General features: G+C 41.5%; 1 protein-coding gene across 3 annotated transcripts in view; it reads right to left on the bottom strand.

Moving 5' to 3' along the window:
* TENT4B (terminal nucleotidyltransferase 4B) overlaps positions 1 to 18,520 on the bottom strand; it is a 64,219-nt gene extending 45,699 nt beyond the window's left edge. Inside the window, exon 1 of one of the 3 annotated variants that reach the window (XM_058527780.1) lies at positions 17,742 to 18,520. In XM_058527780.1, the coding sequence (XP_058383763.1) occupies positions 17,742 to 18,370 (629 nt within the window). In that variant the 5' untranslated portion in view covers positions 18,371 to 18,520. The remainder of the gene's footprint in view (positions 1 to 17,741) is intronic. The other 2 variants (XM_058527779.1, XM_058527778.1) reach the window with 2 other exon arrangements.
* Between the last annotated feature and the right edge of the window lie 3,746 nt (positions 18,521 to 22,266).

Here is a 22,266-nt window from a genome sequence, read left to right as displayed (position 1 = left end):
CAGTCATTAGAATTTTTTTTTTTTACTTCCTCAGATTGAGAATTCTGCTTTGAAGTAACTGGTTTAGGAGTTACTCTTAACAAACTCATTAAGCAGAACACCACTATCTGCGTGGGCTGTAGGAAACAAGGTGGCATGCCAGCGAGGAGGTGAAACACCAATCCTGGTTTTATCTGAAATCACAGGGTTTGGCTGACAGGACCAGGCTCTCAGTACACTGAGCCTACTTATAGACTATGGCTAAGGAGCCCCGGTATCAGGTAAAGGTAAAGTCACTCCACTAGTTGTGAAACTTGGTAAAGTCAAGTCATTTAACCTCTGTGAGGTTCAAATTATCAATTTTAAAAAAAGAAGGAATAAATGACCTATGAAGATCCCCTGACCTCAAATACCATGATGTTTCTATCATGTGGCTACAAATCAGTCAAGCCCATAAGCAGGGTGGCCTTTAAATAAATGCCTGTGGGCATCAGACTCATCATCTATACAACTCTGTGCTGGTCTACATAAAAATCCTATTCCTCATCACACCATAAGAAATCCTAACTGAAAATAATTATGTTCTATCAGATCAATCACAAACGAAAATTAAACTGGTCGCGTTAAGTCCCCAAATAAGTACACACATTTGGAATAAAAGATATTTTAAGAATAACTCTTTAACCTTCTCCTTGCCAACATTCCGATCTTTAAAAATGTTTCCATTTTCTAAAATTGTGATAAAATATACATAAAATTCACCATTTTAACCATTTTAAGTGTATAGTTCTATGACATTAAGTACGTTCACACTGTTGTGTAACCATCACCACTATCCATCTATAGAACTTTTTCTAAACCACTTTATTGAAGTATGATTGACATGTAAAACATTTATTATTATTATTTTTTTTTTGCTGAGCAAGACTCACCCTGAGCTAACATCTATTGCCAATCTTCCTCTTTTTCTGCTTTAGGAAGATTAGCCCTGAGCTACCATCTGTGCCAGTCTTCCTCTATTTTGTATGTGGGTTGCTGCCACAGCATGGTTGACGAGTGGTGTAGGTCCATGTCCAGGATCTGAACCTGTGAACCCAGGCCGCCAAAGCGGAGCGCACTGAACCTTACCACTATGCCATAGGGCCAGCCTCTAAAACATTTAATATTTAAGTATACAACTCAATGAGTTTGGGGATAAGTATACACTCGTGAAACCATCACCACCATCAAGGCCAGAAACATATCATCTCCCAAAGTTTCCTGCTGCCTTTTATTTATTTTTATATGTGTGGTAAGAACACCTGACAGAACATCTACCCTCTTAGTAAAGTTTAAGTATACAAAAAGTATTATTAGTTATAGGCACTGTGCTGAATAACTCTCCAAAACTTATTTATAACTGGATAACTGAAACTTTGCTCCAGAACTTTTTAATCTTCCCAAATGAAACTCTGTACCCATTAAACACTAATTCCCCATTCTCTTCGCCCCACAGGCCCCAGCAACCACTAGTCTACTTTCTGTCTCTATGAATTTGACTACTCCCTAGGTACACCTCAGAGAAGTGGAATCATTCAATATCTGTCCTTTGTGACTGGCTTTTGTTCACTTAGCATGTCCTTAAGGTTCATCCATGTTGTAGCATGTGTCAGAATTTCCTTCCTTTTTAAGGCTAAATAATATTCCACTGTGTGTATATACCACATTTTGTTTATCCATTCATCCATCGATGAACATTTTGGTTGCTTCATTTTGATTTTTTAACCGTATGTTATTTTGAAGTCACATACAATAAAGATAAGAAAACCTTACATCATCAGCAATTCTTTAAAAAAAAAAATAAGCAGACCACATTCTGGGCCATAAAACACACGTTAACAAATTTAAAAGAATAGAAATCATACAAAGTATGCTCTCAGACCACAATGGAATTAAACTAGAAAGCAGTAACAAAAAGATAGTTGGAAAATCCCAAAATACAATATTTGGAAATGAAACACACAATACCTGGAGATTACATAAAACATGAGTCAAAGAAGAAGTCTCAAGAGAGATTTCTAACTAAACGAAAATGAATATACAACTTATCCAAATGTGTGGGATGCAGGGAAAGCAGTGCTTAGAGGAAAATTTATAGCAATGAATGCAAACATTAGAAGAGAGATCTAAAAATCAACTACCTAAGTTTCTACCTTAGGAAACTAGAAAAAGATGAACAAATTAAATTCGAAGTAAGGACAGGAAAATAAATAATTAAAAATTAGAGCAGAAATCAATGGAAACAAGAAATCAATAGAGAAAAAATCAATGAAACCAAAAGTTGATTCTTTGAAAAGATCAACTGAATTGATAAACCTAAAGCCAGATTAACTAATAAAAAAAGAGAGAAGACACAAATTTCTAGTATTAGAAATGAAAGAAAGGCCATCACTACTGATCCTATGGACATTAAGAGGAAAATAATGGAATATTATGAATGACTTTATGCCCACAAATTTGATAACCTAGATGAAATAGACTAATTCCTTGAAAGAGACAATCTACAAGAATTTACACGAGGAGAAAACAACAATCTGAATAGGCCCATATCTATTAAGGAAACTGAATCAATAGCTAATAACCTTCTAAAACAGAAAGCACCAACCCCAGATGGGTTCACTGATGAAATCGACCAAAGATTTAAAGCAATTGTCTCAATTCTCTACTATCTCTTTCAGAAAACAGAAGCAGAGGAAATACTTTCTAACTCATTCTATAAGGCCAACATTACCCTAATCCCCAAACCAGACAAAGACATTACAAGAAAGAAAAATACAGACCAATATCTCTCATGAGCACAGATGCAAAAATCCTGAACACAATATTAGCAAACTAAATCCAACAAGGTACAAAAAGAATTATACACCATGACAAAGTGGGATTTATTCCAGGTATGCAAGACTGGTTCAAATAAGTTTATGTAGTATATCATATCAACAGGCTAAAGAAGAAAAATCCTATGATCATATCAACAGATACAGAAAAAGCATTTGAAAAAATCCAACACCCAATCAAAACCTCTCAGCAAACTGGAAATAGAGAGAAAGTTCCTCAACTTGATAACAAACATATACAAAAATCCTACAGCTAACACTATACTTAATGATGAGAAATTAAGATGCTTTCCCACTAAGATTAGGAACAAGGCAAGATGTCCACTCTCACCACTCCTATTCAACATCATATTGGAAGTCCTAGCTAATGTAATAAGACAAGAAAAGGAAATAAAAAGTGTACAGATTGGGAAGGAAGAAGTAAAACTGCCTTTTTTTGTTGATGACATGATTATCTATGTAGAAAATCCCCAAAAAATAAAAAAAATCCTGGAACTAACAAGCCATTATATAGCAAAGTTGCAGGATACAAGATTAATAAACAAAAGTCAACTGCTTTCTTATATACCAGCAGTAAACAACTGGAATTTGAAGCTTAAAAGGAAATACCATTGACAGTAACACAAAGCAACAGAAATAATTAGGTATAAATCTAATAACATATGTACAAGATCTATGAAGAAAACTACAAAACTCTGATCAAAGAAATCAAAGAAGATCCAAAGAAATAAAGGTCTATTCTAGGTACATGGATAAGAAGACTCAATATTGTCAAGATGTCATTACCATTTCTTCCCAACTTGATCTACAGATTCAATGAAATATCAACCAAAGTTCCAGCAAGATATTTTGTGCATATCAACAAACTGATTCTAAAATTTATATGGGAAGGCAAAAGATGGAGAAGAGCCACTACAGTAGAGAAGGAGAAGAACAAAGTCAGAGGACTGACACCACCTAACTTCAAGCCTTACTATGAAGCTAAAGTAATCATACAGTGTAGTACTGGCAAAAGAGTAGACAAAATTAACTCAAAACTATAAAATAAAATGGTCTATGATCCATTTTGAGTTAATTTTTAGGAAAGGTGGAAGATCTGTGTCTACATTCATTTTGTTTGGCAGAGACTTTTCAGACACAATACCAAAGCACAATCTATGAAAGAAAGAATTGCTAAACTGGACTTCACTAAAAGTAAAAACTTCTGCTCCGCAAAAGACACTCTCAGGAGAATGAAAAGGCAAGCTACAGACTGGGAGAAAATTATTAGGAAACACATATCTGATAAAGGACAGGTATCCAAAATATACAAAGAACTCTTAAAACTCAACAATAAGAAAATAATCCAATTAAAAAATGAGCAAAAGATCTGAGCCCACACCTCACCAAAGAAAATACAGATGGCAAATAAGCATATGAAAAATACTCTACATCATATGTCATTAGGCAATTGCAAATTAAAACAATTAGATAGCACTACACACCTATTAGAATGGCCAAAGTTCAAAACACTGAAACACCAAATGCTAGCGAGGATGTGGAGCAACAGGAACCCTCATTCATTGCTGGTGGGAATGCAAAATACTACAGCCACTTTGGAAGAAAGTTTGGCAGTTTCTTACAAAACTAAACATACTCTTACCATTCAATCCAGCAATCTCACTCTTTGGTATTTACCCAATGAGCTAAGAACTTATGTCCACACAAAAACCTGCATACAGATGTTACAGCAGCTTTATTCATAACTGCCAAAACTAGGAAAAACCAAGATACCCTTCAGTAGGTAACTGGATAAACAAACTGTGGTATATCTAGACAATGGATATTTATTCAGCAGTTAAAAACAAAAAGAGCTATCAAGCCTGGAAAAGATACGGAGAAAACTTAAATTCATATTGCTAAGCAGACAATGTGAAAAGGCCACATACTGCATGATTCCAAATATATGACATTCTGGAAAATGCACAACTGTGGAGACAGTAAAAAGAACAGTGGTTCTCGGGGGCTCGGGGGAGGGAAGGATGAATAGGTGGAGAACAGGGGATTTTTAGGGCAGTGAAACTATTCTGTATGATACTATAATGATGGACACATGTCATTATACACTAGCCAAAACCCATAGAATGTACAACACAAAGAGTGACTCGTAATGTAAACTACAGACTTTAATTAATTGGAATGTATCAATATATGGCTCATCAATTGTAATAAATGCAAGATGTCAATTATAGGGAAAACTGGGGTGGGAGTAAGAGAGTGAGGGAGTATGTGAGAACTCGGTACCTTCCACTCAATTGTTCTTTAAACCTAAAACTGCTCAAAAAAAATAAATTCTACTGATACACACACATACACGCCTTGGGGAGGAAACCAGAGGAACAGCTACTTCAGAATAGAAAAGTCCATGACTATTTCTATGTTGTTCAGGTGTCAGAGATGACCTTGCCTACTGACTTCCCCAGAAGGGGCTACCACAAACTCCCAAGGAAGCTGAAGCCAAACTGTGACCCAGAGGCTCAGTTCAGGTCATCATGGAGCCTTCCTTTACAGAGGCCATAAAGCCCTTTCTTTACACAGCTGCTACCATGCTTGCTACATGGGTTTTGTAGGTAAACAGTGGCTTTTAAAATCAATATTTGACGGGGGAAAAAATCAATTAACAGATTTACTCCCAACAGGAATCCTTCCTATAATGTTGCATGGGTTACATTAGCCTGAGCACAGGAACGATCCACGCTAAGGTCAAAGAACATTCGCGCAAGACGAAGAAATACAATCCAAGTTTCATTCCAAGGAAAAATAACTGTGTTGCAGCTGGTTGTTAAGGCTATGAGAACTCTGTCTCCGGGGCAGAGACTCACAGGCCCCTAGACCCACTGCGTTTTCTCCAGCTCCCATAAGCTGAGAGCAAAGGTCAGGTATGGCTGCAGGTGAAGGGCTCCCCCACAGTCCCAGCCACCGACCAACGGCCAAGCATAGTTCACTCCAGGAGAACTAACTGCCTTTCCCACAGCCGGCCCAGAGCCCGCTTCCGCTTCCCGCAGCCCACCTTGCTTCTCTTGGCTTCGGGATGACAGCTCCGGATCCGCACCAGTTAGAAGCTGGAGCCTCTGTCTCACCTTATCCGTTTCCCTTATGAGAACTGTACCCTCAGGATAAACAAATAGCTGAGGGGGAAATGTGTCTCCTTTAGGAGTGTTCCAGCTAACAACTGATAAAGGATCAAGAGAATAAGAATATCACAAGTTACCCAGTAATGAATTCATTGCCCTAGTAATGAGCTAATAAATATAGGCAACGATCATTCATGGCTGCCAGTAGCACAAAAAGAAAGACAACGAGACGTTGTGTGTCTTCTGGGAAAGCATACACCACCATCTATGAAGTATTCTCGCAAAAAACAACAGAAAAAAATCCAAACAAACCACTAGATCTAATTACAAATTTATAGAAAATACAGGGGGACAAAGGAACATATTAAATTGATAGCAGGGGAATGCAATCAGCAAAACTCAAAGAGCAGAAAAGTCTACAGGAAAAACAACCCAGTTTCTTCAACAAACAAATTAATGGGGGGAAAACAGATGGCAGAGAAAGCTGTAGATTAAAAGATTTAAAAGGGATTTCAACCAATAGCAATCCAAGAACCTCATATGGATTTGATTTGAATAAACTGTTAAAAAAATGATTATGGGACAATTGGGGAAATATGAACATTGGATATTTGATGCAACTAAGGAACTACTGTTAATTTGTTTAGGTATAATAATGGTGGTGTGATTATGGTTTCTTTTTAAGTCCTTACCTAGAGACATGTAAAGAAACATTTATACAAAATGATATGACATCTGGAATTTGCTTCAAAATAATGTGGAGTGGGAATGGATTGGGGTGCAGGTAAAATAAGCTTGGCCATGAGTTGATGACTGTTGAAGCTGCCTGATAAGTACATGGAGGTTCATTATTCTGTTCTCTCCACTTCCAAATTGTTTGTAATTTTCCATAATAGAAAGGTTTTAAGAAATGAATTGGAGTAATTTCAGATCTCAACATTCCTTTGAAAGAGGTCACCATCATAGGAGATCCTGTTCACCCTCCAGCTCAAGTATGCTAAATACTATATATCCAACCTGTCCCTTTAAAGCTTATCACGTGAAACCAATACAACCAGTTTTTCCTTTCCAACCCTCTACAACCTAATCAATCTTTCAAAATATTAGCAAAACTCTCCACTCTTCTCAAAGTGTGCCCTCACCTCACTCATCGAAAGCAACCTCTTCACCTTACACACTGTCTACCCAACCTGACCATAATTTCCCAGAAGGCAAGGACTGTGTTTTACTGTCTTTACTTTCCACAAAAAGCCTAGCACAGTCGTTTGCACGTAGCAGTTGATTATCCAACAAAAAAGCGTGTGGATCAGTTGTGGCCTGTTCGGAGATGAGTCGCAAAACCAACAAGTGATATAATAATGAAAGCAGAAAACATGTTTACAAATTCTCGGTCATAAAGAGTGGATGAACATATTGTGATAGATCTACACAATGTACTACTCAGCATTAAAAAGTTACAAACAATAGGGGCCGGCCCCGTGGCTTAGCGGTTAAGTGCGCGCGCTCCGCTGCTGGTGGCCCGGGTTCGGATCCCGGGATCGCACGACGCGCCGCTTCTCCGGCCACGCTGAGGCCGCGTCCCACATGCAGCAACTAGAGGGATGTGCAGCTGTGACAGACAACTATCTATTGGGGCGTTGGGGGAAAAATAAATAAATAAAATCTTAAAAAAAAAAAAAAGTTACAAACAATAATATGGATGAATCTCTGAAACATCATGCTAAGAGAAAGAAGTCAGGCACAAAGACTACACAGTATATATAATTCCATTTACATGAAATCCTAGAAAAGGCAATTGTGGTTGCTTAGGGCAAGGGATGGGGAAAGGGTACTGATTGTAAGGGGCATAAGGGTTCTTTCTGAGTGATGGAAATGTTTTATATCTTCTTTCTATATCTTGATTGTTGTGGTTACAGAACTGTATATATTTGCCAAAAGTCATCTAACCATACAATTAAAATGGGTGAATTTTATTACATGTAAATTATGCCATAATAAAATTATTCAAAAATCATAAAATTTGAATTAAAAATTATATATACTTGCAATAAGACAGATCAACAGCTCTTACAAATTAATAAGAAAGACAAACATCTTCAAAAGAAAGATAGGCAAGGGAAATAAGCAATTCAAAAGAAAAATAAATAGCCAATTAATGTGAAGATATGTGCAAATTAAATCAGTAAAATGCTATTTTTCACCTATAAAATTGGCAAAAGCTATTTTCTTTTGTATTGGTTTTTGTTTTTAATTGTACCATTTAGCAATGGTGAGGGTTTACGGAAAACTGGGGGACTCTTGCACACAGCTGATGAAAGGGTAAACTGGTCCAGTCCTTCCACAGGGAAATTCGGCAAAAGCCTTACAAGACACAAACTCCATCCAATCTAAAGCTTTATCCTCAAGAAATAATGTGTGCCAAGACAATTCATGGAGAAATAGAGTCTTTAACAAATGGTGCTGGGACAACTGGATATCCACAGGCAAAAGAATGAAGTTGGACCTCTACCTCACACCATACACAAAAATCAACTCAAAATGGATCAAAGACCTAAATGTAAGAGCTGAATCTATAAAACTCTCAGAAGGAAACATAGGGGTTAATTTTCGTGAACTTGGATTAGGCAATGGTTTCTTAGATATGACACCTAAAGCACAAGGAACAGAAAAAAAAATAGAATTGAAATTTATAAAATAGATAACATTATATAAAACAATAAAAAATTATATAAAAAAATAAACTTATATAAAGAAAATTCTGTGCTTCAAAGGACACTATCAAGAAAGTAAAAAGATAATCCATAGACCAGGAGAAAATATCTGCAAATCATCTGATATGGGTCTAATAGCTAGAATATATAAAGAACTCTTACAACTCAACAATAAAAAGACAACCCAATTAAAAATGGTCAGAGGATTTGAATAGACATTTCTCCAAAGAAGATATACACATGGCGTACAAGCACATGAAAAGATGCTCAACATCATTAGTCATTAGGGAAATGCAAATCAAAACCACAATGAGATACCACTTCACACCCACTAGGATGGCTATAATCAAAAAGACAGATAATAAAAAGTGTTGACAAGAATATGGAGAAACTAGAAACCTCATACATTGCTGGTGGGAATGAAAAATGTTACAGCTGCTTTATAAGACCCAGCAATTCCACTCCTAGGTATTTACCCTAGAGAAATAAAAACATATGTCCACATAAAAACTTGTACATGAATGTTCATAGTAGCATTATTTATAATAGCCAAAAAGTGGAAACCTAAATGTCCATCAACTGATAAATGGATAAACAACATGTGGTATAGTCATATAATGGAATACTCAGCCACAAAAAGGAATGAAGCACTGGTACATGCTACAACATAGACGAACTCTGAAAACATTGTGTAAGTGAGACACAAAAGACCACATATTATATGAGTTCATTCTTATGAAATGTCCAGAATAGTAAATCCATAGAGACAGAAAGTCTGTATGAGGTTACCAGGGGTCGAGGAGGAAGGAGGGAATGGGAAGTGACAATGGGTACAGGGTTTCTTTCTGGGGTGATAAAAATGTTCTAGAATTAAATAGCTGTGATGGTTACACAACCTTGTAATATTCAAAAACCACTGAATTGTACACTTTAAAAGGGTGAATTTGATGGTATGTGAATTATACCTCTGTAAAAATAAGTAGAAAAGTAAAAGAAATAATCCTGTCTGGGGTGAAGGCTCAGCTAAAAGCATGTCTTTTGTAAAAAACAAGACTGGAAACAAACTAAACGTCCAAGTGGGGATTGGTGAAATCAATTAAGGAGCATCCAATGAATGGACTGCCACACCCACACGTAGTACGTACACAGAGTCACACTAAAGGTAATGGGGTATTAAAACACGCTGTAAAAATACATTTTATATGAAAAGATGTTGTCATATAACCGATTTTTTTTAAGTCAAAAAAGTATGCTCACAACATTCTGATGCCCTTCTCCCAAAGAAGAAAACAATTTTAGGATTAAAAACCAGTTCTAGGGGCCGGCCCTGTGGCTTAGTGGTTATGTGCGTGTGCTCCGCTACTGGTGGCCCGGGTTCGCATCCCGGGCGCGCACCGACACACCACTTCTCCGGCCATGCTGAGGCGGCGTCCCACATACAGCAACTAGAAGGCTGTGCAACTATGACATACAACTATCTACTGGGGCTTTGGCAGAAAAAAAAAAAGGAGGAGGATTGGCAATAGATGTTAGCTCAGAGCTGGTCTTCCTCAGCAAAAAGAGGAGGATTAGCATGGATGTTAGCTCAGGGCTGATCTTCCTCACAAAAAAATAAATAAATAAAAACTAGTTCTAGGATTAAAAATTAGTTCTAACTTCTGGCCTCCAGATTATGAGAGAATAAATTTCTATTACTTAAAAAAAAAATTCTTTAAATTAGAAAAAAAAAAATTTAAGTACACTCACAGTAGTAATCCATATTGATAAAAAGAAAAAAGGAAATATATGTATACATACATTAAAAAGTCTAAAAATATTTTACATTTAACACCAAAATGTTAACAATAGTTATATCCTGGTAATACTATTATAGGTGCTATTTTTTCTTCCTTTGGTTTAGCTGTATTTTCTAGTTTTTTTGACAATTAGCATTTTTTAGTAGTGTATAAAATATCCGTCAATTTTACAAACAAGTATTCTAAGGGAAAGTGATATTAACACCTCTTACACAGAAGCAAATAAAGGGTGCATAACTAACTTTAACGAATAAAAACATCAAAATCTCAAACCTCATCACAGATCTAACACTTTATTAAATCCAAATTACTAGAAGTTAACTTTTAAAACTCCAGAACCACAATCTTAACAGATTCTTACTCCTGCTTTGGCAGAAACCTGCAATACTTAATGGTGCTAAAACTTATGTTATTTTGACAAAATCAAATGAGTGACAACAAAGGGCTAGTAAGGGAAAAATGAGAGACCAGGTCCCAATTCTCAGTCCAGAAAACAGTTCCAATGAAATACAGCTTATTCTAAGATAGATCTGAAGATAAAGTATTTATTCTACACGGTCTGAAGGCATTGCTCAGATGTAAAAATACTGTAAGAAAACTTCACCACCAACAACAAAAAACCATCACTAACCACAGGGTTTGCTCCTCAAAATATAGCCAAGCCAACAGAAAATAAAATTTATTCATCACATACCAAAGGACAGGACTCTAAATTTTGAAATCAACTCTGCAGTTATCCTTTTATATGTTTTTAAAAAACGAAAATAAAGCTCTACTTCATACTAGTTTCTAACTAGTTTCTAAGAAAAAGCAACATGTAAAGGAAACACTACAAAGTACTTCAAAGATAAAACAAAGAAAAATAGTTAAAATGATACTGCTAAGAATAAAACCAAAGTAAAACTTGAAAATTAAGGCCCTTTTAAGTCGCAATTTTATTTACAGATTTTTACTGAAGACGTTCTCAACACTGCCAAGAAGTTTTTAAAATAAAAATTAAGGTTAGGTAGGGGTATTCGGATCCCGGGCACACCAACGCACAGCTTCTCCGGCCATGCTGGGGCCGCGTCCCACATACAGCAACTAGAAGGATGTGCAACTATGACATACAACTACTTACTGGGGCTTTGGGGGAAAAATAAATAAGTAAAATTATTAAAAAAAAAAAAAAAAGTTAGGTAGGGGTATTTATGAGAAGGTTAATATGATAAAAGCACAATGAACTATCACTACTCACATTAGAACGGCTAAAATAAAAAACAGTGATAACAGCAAATGCTGACGGGGATGCAGAGAAGCTGGGTCTCTCATATTGCTGGTAGGAATGTAATCTGATACAGCTACTCGAGAAGAGAGCTTAGCAGTTTCATTTAAAACTTAGTATGTACTTACCATATGACCCAGCACTTCGGGGCATTTATCCCCCCAAAATGAAAACTTATGTTCACATAAAAATGTGTACATGAATGTTTATAGCAGCTTTATTTAGCCAAAAACTGGAAACTCTTCTGGAATGTCCTTCAACAAGTGAATTGTTAAACGGTGGTACGTCCACACTATGTAACACTACTCAACATTAAACAGGAATGAACTATTAATACCTGCAACAATGTGCATAGATCTCAAAGGAATTATGGTGAGAGGAAAAAAGCCAAAGTAACATATTGTGTGATTCCATTTATACAACACTCTCAAAATGACAAAATTATAGAGATGGAGAACAGATGAGTGGTTGCTTGGGGTTAGAGGTGAGAGTGTGTGTGTGTGAAAATAAAGGGGTAACATGAGGGATCTTTGAGGTGATGGTACAGTTCTGTATCTTGATTGTGATGGTGGTTACACAAATCTACACGTGTAAAATTGCACAGAATCACACACACACACTCTACACAAATGAGTGCATGTAAAACTGGTGAAATCTGAAGAAGGCTATGGATTGTAACAATGTCAATTTCCTGGTTTCGATATTAAACTAGTTATGTAAGATGTTACCATTGCAGGAAACTAGGTGAAAGGAATATGAGATCTCTCTGTACTATGTTTTTGCAACTTTCTCTGAATCTATATTTCAAAATAAAAAGTAAAAAAAAATTAGATGAGACTATGCATGAGAAGGTTAATATAACAAAGTTTTAACACAGCATTTGGAACACGGTAAAAACGCTACCACGAGCACTTTTAATAAATCAACTAACTTGAAAATACAGGTTTCTGCATAGCATTCAAACTATTTCAGCAGAAAGCATGACTTGTGCTAGAATTCCTCAGTTACGAGATGCTACATGAAATCTCTTAAGCACATGGCAAGATTTTTTTTCAATTATACAAGTGAATAAGGAGCCAGCGCACAACATAAATGGCTCCACATTCAGTTTTTTCCCAAAATCTTTAACTGAAATTTCCAGATGGCCCAAAGCCCTTAATATACAAAAGTCTCTTATATCATTGAGTAACTTACAGGATGGAAATAAATGTATCACCTGCGGTTTGGGTCCAAATTAATGAAAAGTCTAGTTCAAGGTCATCCTCAACTTCAATCAATATTCTCTTAGAAAAAAAATAATTTTGTGTCATCTTAAAAATGGTAAAAATGAGCTGAAAGCCTTTCTGGTGTTCTGCAGCAGCTAAGTACCTAACAAATATTCTGAGGGGTAGAAAGAACCTTCTACTGACAGTCCTCTGAATTCCTCGAGCAGGCTGAGCTGTCCAGTCAGCTCAGTAGGGAAGAGCAAAGAGCAAAGATAGGCGTCTCAGACCAGCTGCTGGGAACTGGACCCTAACTCTTCAAATAAGCCTCCTCTTTGGCCTATAGCCCCTTCAAGATTACTCCACACCTACGTGTGTGTAAGTGATTAATATATACAGTCTCCAGTGCCGTGGGTGTGATCCTGAAATAGTTTTCTCTGCTAAATGCTACTCGAACGGATTCAACAGAAGAGAGAATAGAAAGCTGAGTGAAACCATGCAACAGCTTGCTTTTCTACTTTCCATAGAAAAAGCGGCTCACGTTTTTCTCAGCTTCAGCAGCTATAAGAATACCTAATCGCAACCATCTGAGCAATCTAGTACCAGCAAGGGAGCCCCTGAGTTTTCCTCCCAGGACCCTTCTGGACTCCTAAGACCAGAATTTGTCAGTGGGGATTCATGGAAGAAGTCATGACGTGAGGCCATCCATCGCACCAGGACAACTGTCCTAACACACACTCCTGCCCCTGCCTGAGACTCTTCTAGGATCCCTTTCCCATCCCTCCTCTCCTGCAGTATACTCAACCTTCTGTGTGAACCCAGCGTAGACCCCAAAAAGCTCTATTCACTCCGTTTGCTTTCGCCCTTCAACAGCTAAAAACTTAACGGGGGTTGAAAAGGATTCCACACACTGACATGTCAATGCTTCTGACAGTGACAGTGTTCACTGGTCACAGATTTCAGAAAGAAGATGAGTTGTGGCATGAAAGCGACTTAGCTGAACACAGTATACTAGATTTTGGGAAATCCTCAAATATGGATTACACTGTTAGTGTAGAATCTACACTGTAGAAAACATATTGTCTTCTTAAAAGCACATTTCAGCACCCAAATGCAGTAAAAATTCAATAACCTGAAGGTCCTAGTTCCCTAAAGAACTACTGTGGGCTACAATTGACGATGCACGGAAATTATATTGAGAGCAAGCACTTGGAATAAGGCCTGTGAATTCTTGCATACTCAACCCGTGTTAATCTGCCTGATCACTTTGGAGCCCGGCACTAGCACCAATTCCATTGACTATATTGTGTAGAAATAAGCAAAAAGAGCACAGAATGCCAGTGCTGAAGAAAAGCATCAGCATCCTGGGCTTACTGCGATACAGTGTACAGTGTACATAAGGAAGGACACTGTCCCACTGCAGTAAAGGTGACTGCATCTCAGCCCCCAAATTTCACCTCCCCGCTAGACAGTTCCACCTAAACATCACCATATCTTTTGCTCCAAACCAACAGTCCTAATCCTTATTTTCAATAAGAACGCCAATATTTCCCAGTCACCCAAGTTCAAAGCTGTAATGTGATTAATAAACCCACAAGGGAGTCAGAATCCTCTCAGCCTTACCATGTAGAATCTCTCACAGTCATTTTTCTTTCCCATTCCCATCATCCTAGCTCAAGAAATTATTCCTTAAACCCAAATCTCCCAACAGGGTCTTCTTTATGTCCCACAGTCAAATTTATACTCTAAAACATTATTTTGAACAAGTCATCCAAGCCTTGAAAAAATATCTACTTATCTGGCAGTGGAGCCAACTCAAACCTATTCTCATGAGCTTGGACAAGCACGAAGCACCTTCCACAAGAAGTTTCTGGACACTGGGCTCAGGAACAAGGACTCTGAATCGCCAATAGTTTCTTGTGTTAGCTACTTTTTGTCATCTCTTCTTTCTCCATGGTGATCAACAATTGAATCTTTGAAAAGAAGGGCTTATGGCTCGTTTTCATGGACAACCAGAAGGAGCAGGTGGATCGCTTCCTACACCACAGGCAGCTTTCGGGGGAAATGAATCCCAAGAAATAGAATAAGAGTAACTTTGAAAAGATAAAAAGGAAAGTGAACAAACTCCCTGGGTCTGTGGGTACACGGAGGAGAAGACTGAGATGGTGAGCCAGGCGGGTTTAACTTTAAAAGAGGACTATGAAGACTTCAGGACAAAACCCAAATATCTTACTCTACATTTAAGACATTTCCATCTTAACCAGTGACCCAGTAGGTAAGAGGAAACATATCCATAAGAAAAAAGTTAAACATAAGCAAGCTATACCAAGAGCATGAAGCAAGCACTTCAAGAGTTCAGAGGAGAAACCAAAAAAATCAAGAACCCGGGCAACGGAGAAGTCAGGACTTTGAACTGCATCTCGGAGTGTTCAGGGAGTAAGTCAACCAGCGTGGCTGAAGCGGAGAACACTGAGAGATAAAGACGATGTGAGAGGATGTATGTCACAGTTCTGGTCCACTGTTCATGGGCTGCTTCTCCTCTCCCTATCTGGACTGTCAGCTCGGAGGCCAGGGACCACCACCAATAGGTTAACGATTTGTTAACCTACTAGCTAAACATCAGTCACATCCCAAGAACTCACAATATTGGGAACAGTGTTAACAATATTTAATCTCAGAACAGCATAACATTGACACGCTCTCTGAACTCAGGTTTCTTAAATATCTATATTAAAAACAGCAAAAATTCTGTAAAAGTCAAGAAATTAGGATCCATAAATCAAAACAAGAATTTTTAAGTAGCCAGACACTCTTAGAACCACTTAATAAGATAAAAAAAATTTTAAACTGCTGACATCCTCTAAAGGAGAAGGCAAAAGAATGGAAAGTCTGATGAAGTGATAAGCAGTTTTAAACAGATTTACAATCAGTTTTTAAACAGTAATCCCTCTGGGAAATGGAAATTCCTCTCCTTAATCCCTTTGAGGGCAATATCATATTTGAATCAGGAAGGACATCTTGCTTCTTTGTAAGTTCAAATGTGAACCTTTTACAGTACCCTCGACGTTAAACAGCAAGTAGAGAAGAGGACATTTCTAACCTATCAAAAAGAGAGGCAGTCAGCATCTTAGATTTATAATATATCTTGGCTAGACACACACGCAGAAGCTTTGGTAAAACGAAACTAGGGAACTTCAAGGTTTTAGTTAACAATGATTACTTAACTGAGCTTATTCCTGTGAAACGAAACTACTAGAACCCCTCTATCAATCTGCTTGTCACTAAACCACAGGTTTATGGTTCATCTTGGAAATGCTAACAGGATGGAACCATGAGCCTTTTATTAAAACGTGATGACCATGGAGAGCACCCTTGAAGCTTAGCAACAGAGGACTCAACCCTAAAAGGCTCCCCCCTGGAAAGTGAGGACAGGTGACATGTATGCCAATGCCAGTCCCCAAACGACGGAGTGCATTTCCATTAAAGATGGGAGTTGTAGTACTAGCAGATAGCAGACACCAGCCCACCAGAAGCAGATGGAACCCACCAACTCATTTTACCCAGACCTTCAAAAAGGTACACAGAACTGTCTCTGCTTGCCAAAGCAGGGCAGATCTGAATGGGTGAATCTAAGAAAAGGTTTCACGAGGGATTACTAAGGGTGATTTCATTTGCCCCCAATGTAAAACAGGATCTGAAAAATGAAAAGCAACTTCAAAGCTCCTTCTCCACACACACACACACACACACACACACACACACACACACACACACACACACACACACACACACAACATGGCCCAAAAGCTTTACTTTACAAGATAAAAAAGACTCAGTAACCTATTCCAGCACAGAGGCTCTTCCAGAAGAGAAATCTAACTGGAAACACTCCCTGCTTACGTACATAATTCACTAGGGGTCAGGTAAGATTCCATTTTGTAACAGCTGAACTTTAAACAGAAAGTCATTAGTGGTGCAACATTCACTCATTAGCATAAACTTGCCCCTAGAATGAAAAGCACTGGCTGTCTCTGCCAGGATGACAACTTTACAGGGAGAAGCTGCGGCGGAGGACCATGAACTCCTAGAAAGTTCTATCCGCCTCCGAAGAGCTCACCATCTCCACCAGCCTAAACTTAGCTGTCACTTCGTTCCTCACTCTCCACAGAAGACGGCATCGCTAATACAGGAAATTTTTAAAAATAAAAGATAAAAAGATGGGCTAAAGGGTCAACAGCAGGCACAGCCTTACAGCGCTGACATGATTCCTGTTTGGGATTGGGGGAGGGGGAGGAGCTTCTGGATGTTTCTATTCCTGGCAAGGAAAGCACCTCCAGGTCCTGTACCATCCAAATGCACTAATGCAGGAGTGTTCTCGGGGAATGAATGATGTGCCTGTGCTAATCGTCGGGTGTGACAACGGGAAGAGGGTGGGGAGGGCTGGGGGGAGTCGGGGGAAGGTGCGCTTGACTAAGGGGGACAGTAGGACAGCGTGCAGGGATAAGGGGGTCCGGGAAGGTGTGGACCGTCAGGAGGGAAAGTGTGGATGACTAAGGGAGGTGAGGGAAGGGTGTGGATGGCTAGGGGATGTCCAAAAAGGCGTGGACGGCCGGCGGGAGGGGAAAGGTGTGGACCGCTAGGGAGGCCGGGGTAGGTGTGGACGGCAGAGGGGCGGCGAGACGGCCATCAGCCCCCGTGGAGCAGCGCCGAGGGGGGGCCCCGCCCGGGCGCCCCCACCTCCTCCTGTGGGCGTGTGCCCGGCTGCGCGTGTGCAAAGGGCCGGGCCCGCAGGCCGCCACTCACCCCACGACGCCCTGGTTGTAGTTCCTCCGCTTCCACGGGGTCCCGCTGTACGCGCCCCCGCCGCCGTCCGCCCGGCCGCCCCCCGCGGCCCGCCCCGCGCCGGGCTGCAGCAGGCTGTAGTTGAGTCCGTAGGTGCTGGCCTTGTTGTCGCGCTTCCTCTTGTTGCTGCTGGCCGCGGCCGGGTCGGCGGGCTCGGCGGCGGGCACGGCGGCCGAGGAGTGCGGGGCCGGGGCCGCCGCGGGGGCCGGGGGCGCCGCGGGCGCGGCGGCGGCCCGGCGGGCCCAGGCCGCGGGCTGGAGGTGGTTGTTGTTGTTGTTGGTCGTCTCCAGGGGCAGGAAGTCCCGCTGCTCCGCCGGCTGCGCGTGGCCGCCCAGCAGGCGCTCCCCGGAGCGGTACATGCCGGCCGGGGCCGGGGCCGGGGCCGGGGCCGCGCCGCCGGGGCTGCCGGGGCTGCTGCCGCTCCCGCCGGTGGCCGCGCTGGCGCCGCCGCCGCTCGCGCCGCCGCTGCTGTGACAGTGGTGGTTGAAGTAGAGGTTCCTCAGCCCCTGGGTCGTCTCCCAGATCTGCATCCACAGACTGTTGGACGGTCCGAGCTGCTCTGGCTGGAACCAGGCGATCCTCGGATCCATCAAACGGCGGCGGCCGCTGCCCCCGCCCCTCCCGGCCTCCCGCAGGGCCGCCGCCGCCGCGCCTCAGGCGCACGCCCGGCCTCGGCGGCTGCCGCTGCCGCTGCCCGGGGCCCGCCGCGGGCGGCGCGGCGCGCAGGGGGCCCGCCGGCGGCGTCGCTCCCGCCCTCCGGGCTCCGCGGGCCCTCCCCCCCCTCCGCCCCTCCGCCGAGCCCCTGTCAGCGGGGTCCCCGTGCAAATGGCGGCGGCGGCGGCGGCTCAGAGAAGGGCGAGCGGCTGCGGCGGCAGCGGCGGCGGCAGCGGCGGCAGCGGCGGGGCGACGCGCCTGCTCCGTAGCGTCCTCGCTCCTCCGGCCCCGGGGCGGGGCCTCCGCCGGCTCCGCCCCGCACGCTCCGCCCCGCGCTCGCCCCGCCCCCGCCGCGCCGCGCCGCGCGTGCAGCCCCGCAGGCCGCGCCGTGCGTCACAGAGGCCGCGGCGTGGCGCGGCGGGGCTGCAACCGCCCGGCCAACCGTCCACGCGCCGCGGGGGTTGGGGGGGCCACACGTACCTGGGCGTCCGGGTGCCCCTGCGCGCGCCGCCCCGGGGCTCGGTCTCCCGGCCCTGAGGCTGCGTGAGGCGGCCGGAGGTCGCCGCCAGCGCCGCGGCCGAGGGACTGTGGGAGGTGCCGCCCCGCCCCTGTCCCCTCCCCCGCGGCCGCGGCCCCTCCCGAGAGCGCCGCTGCGAGCACACCTCCGGGGCGGAGACGCGCCCGCCGGCCGTGCGCCCGGGCGCTGCCGGGACGCGGCTGCGGTCTCCGCTGCTCCCTGGCCGGGGGAGAGCCCCGGCCTCGGCGGAGGCTCCGGCCACCCCACCCCACCCCCCGGAGACCGGGGACCCCGCGCATCTTCGCCGTGTCAGCCAGGGGCGCCAGGCCACCGTCGCACACCCGGGACCCGCGCACGCGAACACGCGCAGGTGCACAGGCGCGCACCGGCGGCCGTGGACAGCCCGTCTGAGCCCACAGTGAACCCTAAGAAAATCCAAAAGCAGGACCACGTCGTTAGCATCAGTGGAGATTTTCCGCAAGGTGGTGATGCCGTATCTTCCCAGGCTCTCTGGAAAGAGACAAGGAAAAGGGAATTTTAAGTATTTTAAATCATCAAGAGGAAAAAGAATAAGTGAGCACATTACATGTGTGCCCTCTAAGGTTGGTCCAAAGTCCCGAACGAGTCCTCCATCCCGATTTTGGCCTTCTATTTTGGGAGCTCAATATCCTGGAAAGTTTTTTTTGGCAAATGATGAAAAACTAAGTATTTATCAAATATTGGAAGCATTGCTCTACTTTTTTTTGTTGCTGAGAGAATAATATGGCCATTAATACAGAAAGCACACAAAAAAAACCTTTCACAATTTTGGTTCATTCTGTTTGTTGTTGGTTAACTACAAACCAATATTAAAAGTTTTCTCAGAGTGCAATTTGCTATATACTGAGAATTACCTAGCCAGGAAAATGAGTAGTGGTATTTTTTATGCTATTCACAATGACAAGTTAAACAAAAATAAACCATTGTATAGAAATAGGTTTCTTTTGATGACTTTAAATTTATTTTAAAAGTTCAGGGGCTGGCCTGGTGGCATAGTGGTTGAGTTGGGGCGCTCTGCTTCAGTGGCACGGGCTGGACGGGGTCAGATCCTGGTCGTGGACCTACAACCGCTCATCAAGCTATGCTGTGGCGGCGTCCGGTATGCAAAGTAGAGGAAGATGGGCATGGATGCTAGCTCAGAGACAGTCTTCCTCAATCAAAAAGAGGAATATTGGCAACAGATGTGAGCTCAGGGCCAATCTTCCTCACCATAAAAAAAAAAAAAGCTCAAAGGAGAAAAATGGAAAGCCAAAGCAAACATCAAGTTTCCATGAAGATTTTGTGAAACACTCCTCCAAAAATCTCTCCATGCACCTGTATGTTTCAAGATAGTCTTTTATTTTTAATTATTTGTTTATTTAAATGTTATTCAGTCTTTTAAAATATTTTTTCAGATGTCCAAAAACACATTAAATGCCACTGATATCTAAGACCAAAAAAAACTATTCCAAATTAGTCATAGTACATGCCAGTGATTAACATTCGTTATGTTTGAGTGCTCATTTCTTCAGGCAAACCTTGAGAACTACTAAAATATTGGCAAAATGATGAAATGAGGTAATACACATAAATGTACTTTGTGAAATGTGGGCTGAAAGGTAAGGCATGAATGTCCTTGTTCACTCTTGGGGCGTGCCGGATGCTTAGCCCTGTAGCATCCGTGTTTCAGGGTATTCATTCAGTGAGTCTTGGTTCAGGGTCTACCATCCATGCATAACTGAAGTAATTGCTTTAGAGAAGACAAATACTCTACCAGTGCCTTTGGCTGCCTTCCACGAGTTTACTGTCTGGTTAGGGAAGCAAAAAGATGTAAATATTTAAAGTCATCTTGCACTTCATTCAATTAATTCAACAAATGTGTCTTGAGCAAGTATTATGTACCTGGAACTGAGGATACAGCAATGAACAATACTGATGAGGTCCCTGCCTTCACAGACCTTACATTCTAGTGGGTAAGGCAAGCATATCAGGTCAGACAGTGGTTAAGTGCCATGAAGAAAAAGAAAGCCAGCTAAAGGGATAGTGACAGTGTGCTATTTTTAGATGGGCTAAACCAGAAAGGCTGCTCTGAGGAAGTGTTATTTGAGCAGGGACTTAAGTGAGGCAGTGGACCATGACCATCTAGGGAATGATCCATCAGGCAGAGGCAATAGCAAGTGGAAAGGCCCTGAGGCAGGAATATACTTTGTGTGCAAGATGATAAGGCAATGTAACTGAGTGTTGAATGTGTACCATGGTGTAGATTTCCTCAAAAATCATCCAGTCTAAAGTAAAACAGTAGGGGATTTTACATACACAAAATGTATTCACTTTCCCCAAAAAATCTGCAGTGTTTTGTCTCAAAGTAATCTATTACTGCATCCAAAAAGATAGACTATGCTAATTTCAATAATAAATTTTGATTACCCAACCTTTTCATTTTGCTATTTAGAACAAAAGAATAGACATTTATTACAGTCTTCAAAACCATCTGCATTAAATTGATGAGCCAAAAAACACAGCTATCACAAACCCAGACATTTTCCTTCATAATCTAATGTCCTCTTCATTCTCAGTATTCTTGTTCTTAGGGAGGAAAATGTTGAGTTGGTGGTCTCAACTTGAAAGATTTACTTAACCCCAAGATTCTGTGGAGAAAAAATTGAGTAGAGAAATGAGAAGAAAGCAAGTTACCAAGAATCAGGCAAATTTAACTGTGATTTCAATGATTTATTAACTTGAATAAAACAGAAGAATTGCACATATGTACTACTACATGGTATTATTAATAATTGTCATTATAACTAAATCTTAGTATGATTATATTATTCCACTCCAGAGTTAACAAGAACCATGGATAATAGTCATAGAGTTATTAGTATCTTCAGTATTTAGGTTATGAAGCATTTGCTCCAGATATTAATAATCTTGGGCTTAGGCCCCGCTTACAAATTTTCCCTTTTTTGCACAAAATATACATCATTGTACCATGTTTTTTTCTCCTACATGAATAAGAGAGGGTTCCAAGGAGAGGAATCTTTTTTCAATGAGACTTTAAAGTAATAGGCAATGTGGAAACCGGTGTCTTGTTCGGGACAGTCAAAATTTCTTCCATTCCTGTTTTAGAAACAAAATTGCTCAAATTGTGTGCCATTCTGGGATCTTCGGAGTGAGTGTGTGTGTATGTGTGTGTAAGAGCTTTATCGTATACTTTATGTACTATAAAAGTCACCCATTTTGAGTGTACAATTTAATGATTTTTTTAGTAAATTTTTGCAGAGTTATGCAACCATTGCC

This window comes from Diceros bicornis, chromosome 32 (genome assembly GCF_020826845.1).
Source record: "Diceros bicornis minor isolate mBicDic1 chromosome 32, mDicBic1.mat.cur, whole genome shotgun sequence".
Classification (NCBI taxonomy): Eukaryota; Metazoa; Chordata; class Mammalia; order Perissodactyla; family Rhinocerotidae; genus Diceros; species Diceros bicornis.
This window is presented reverse-complemented; position numbering and strand designations above follow the sequence as displayed.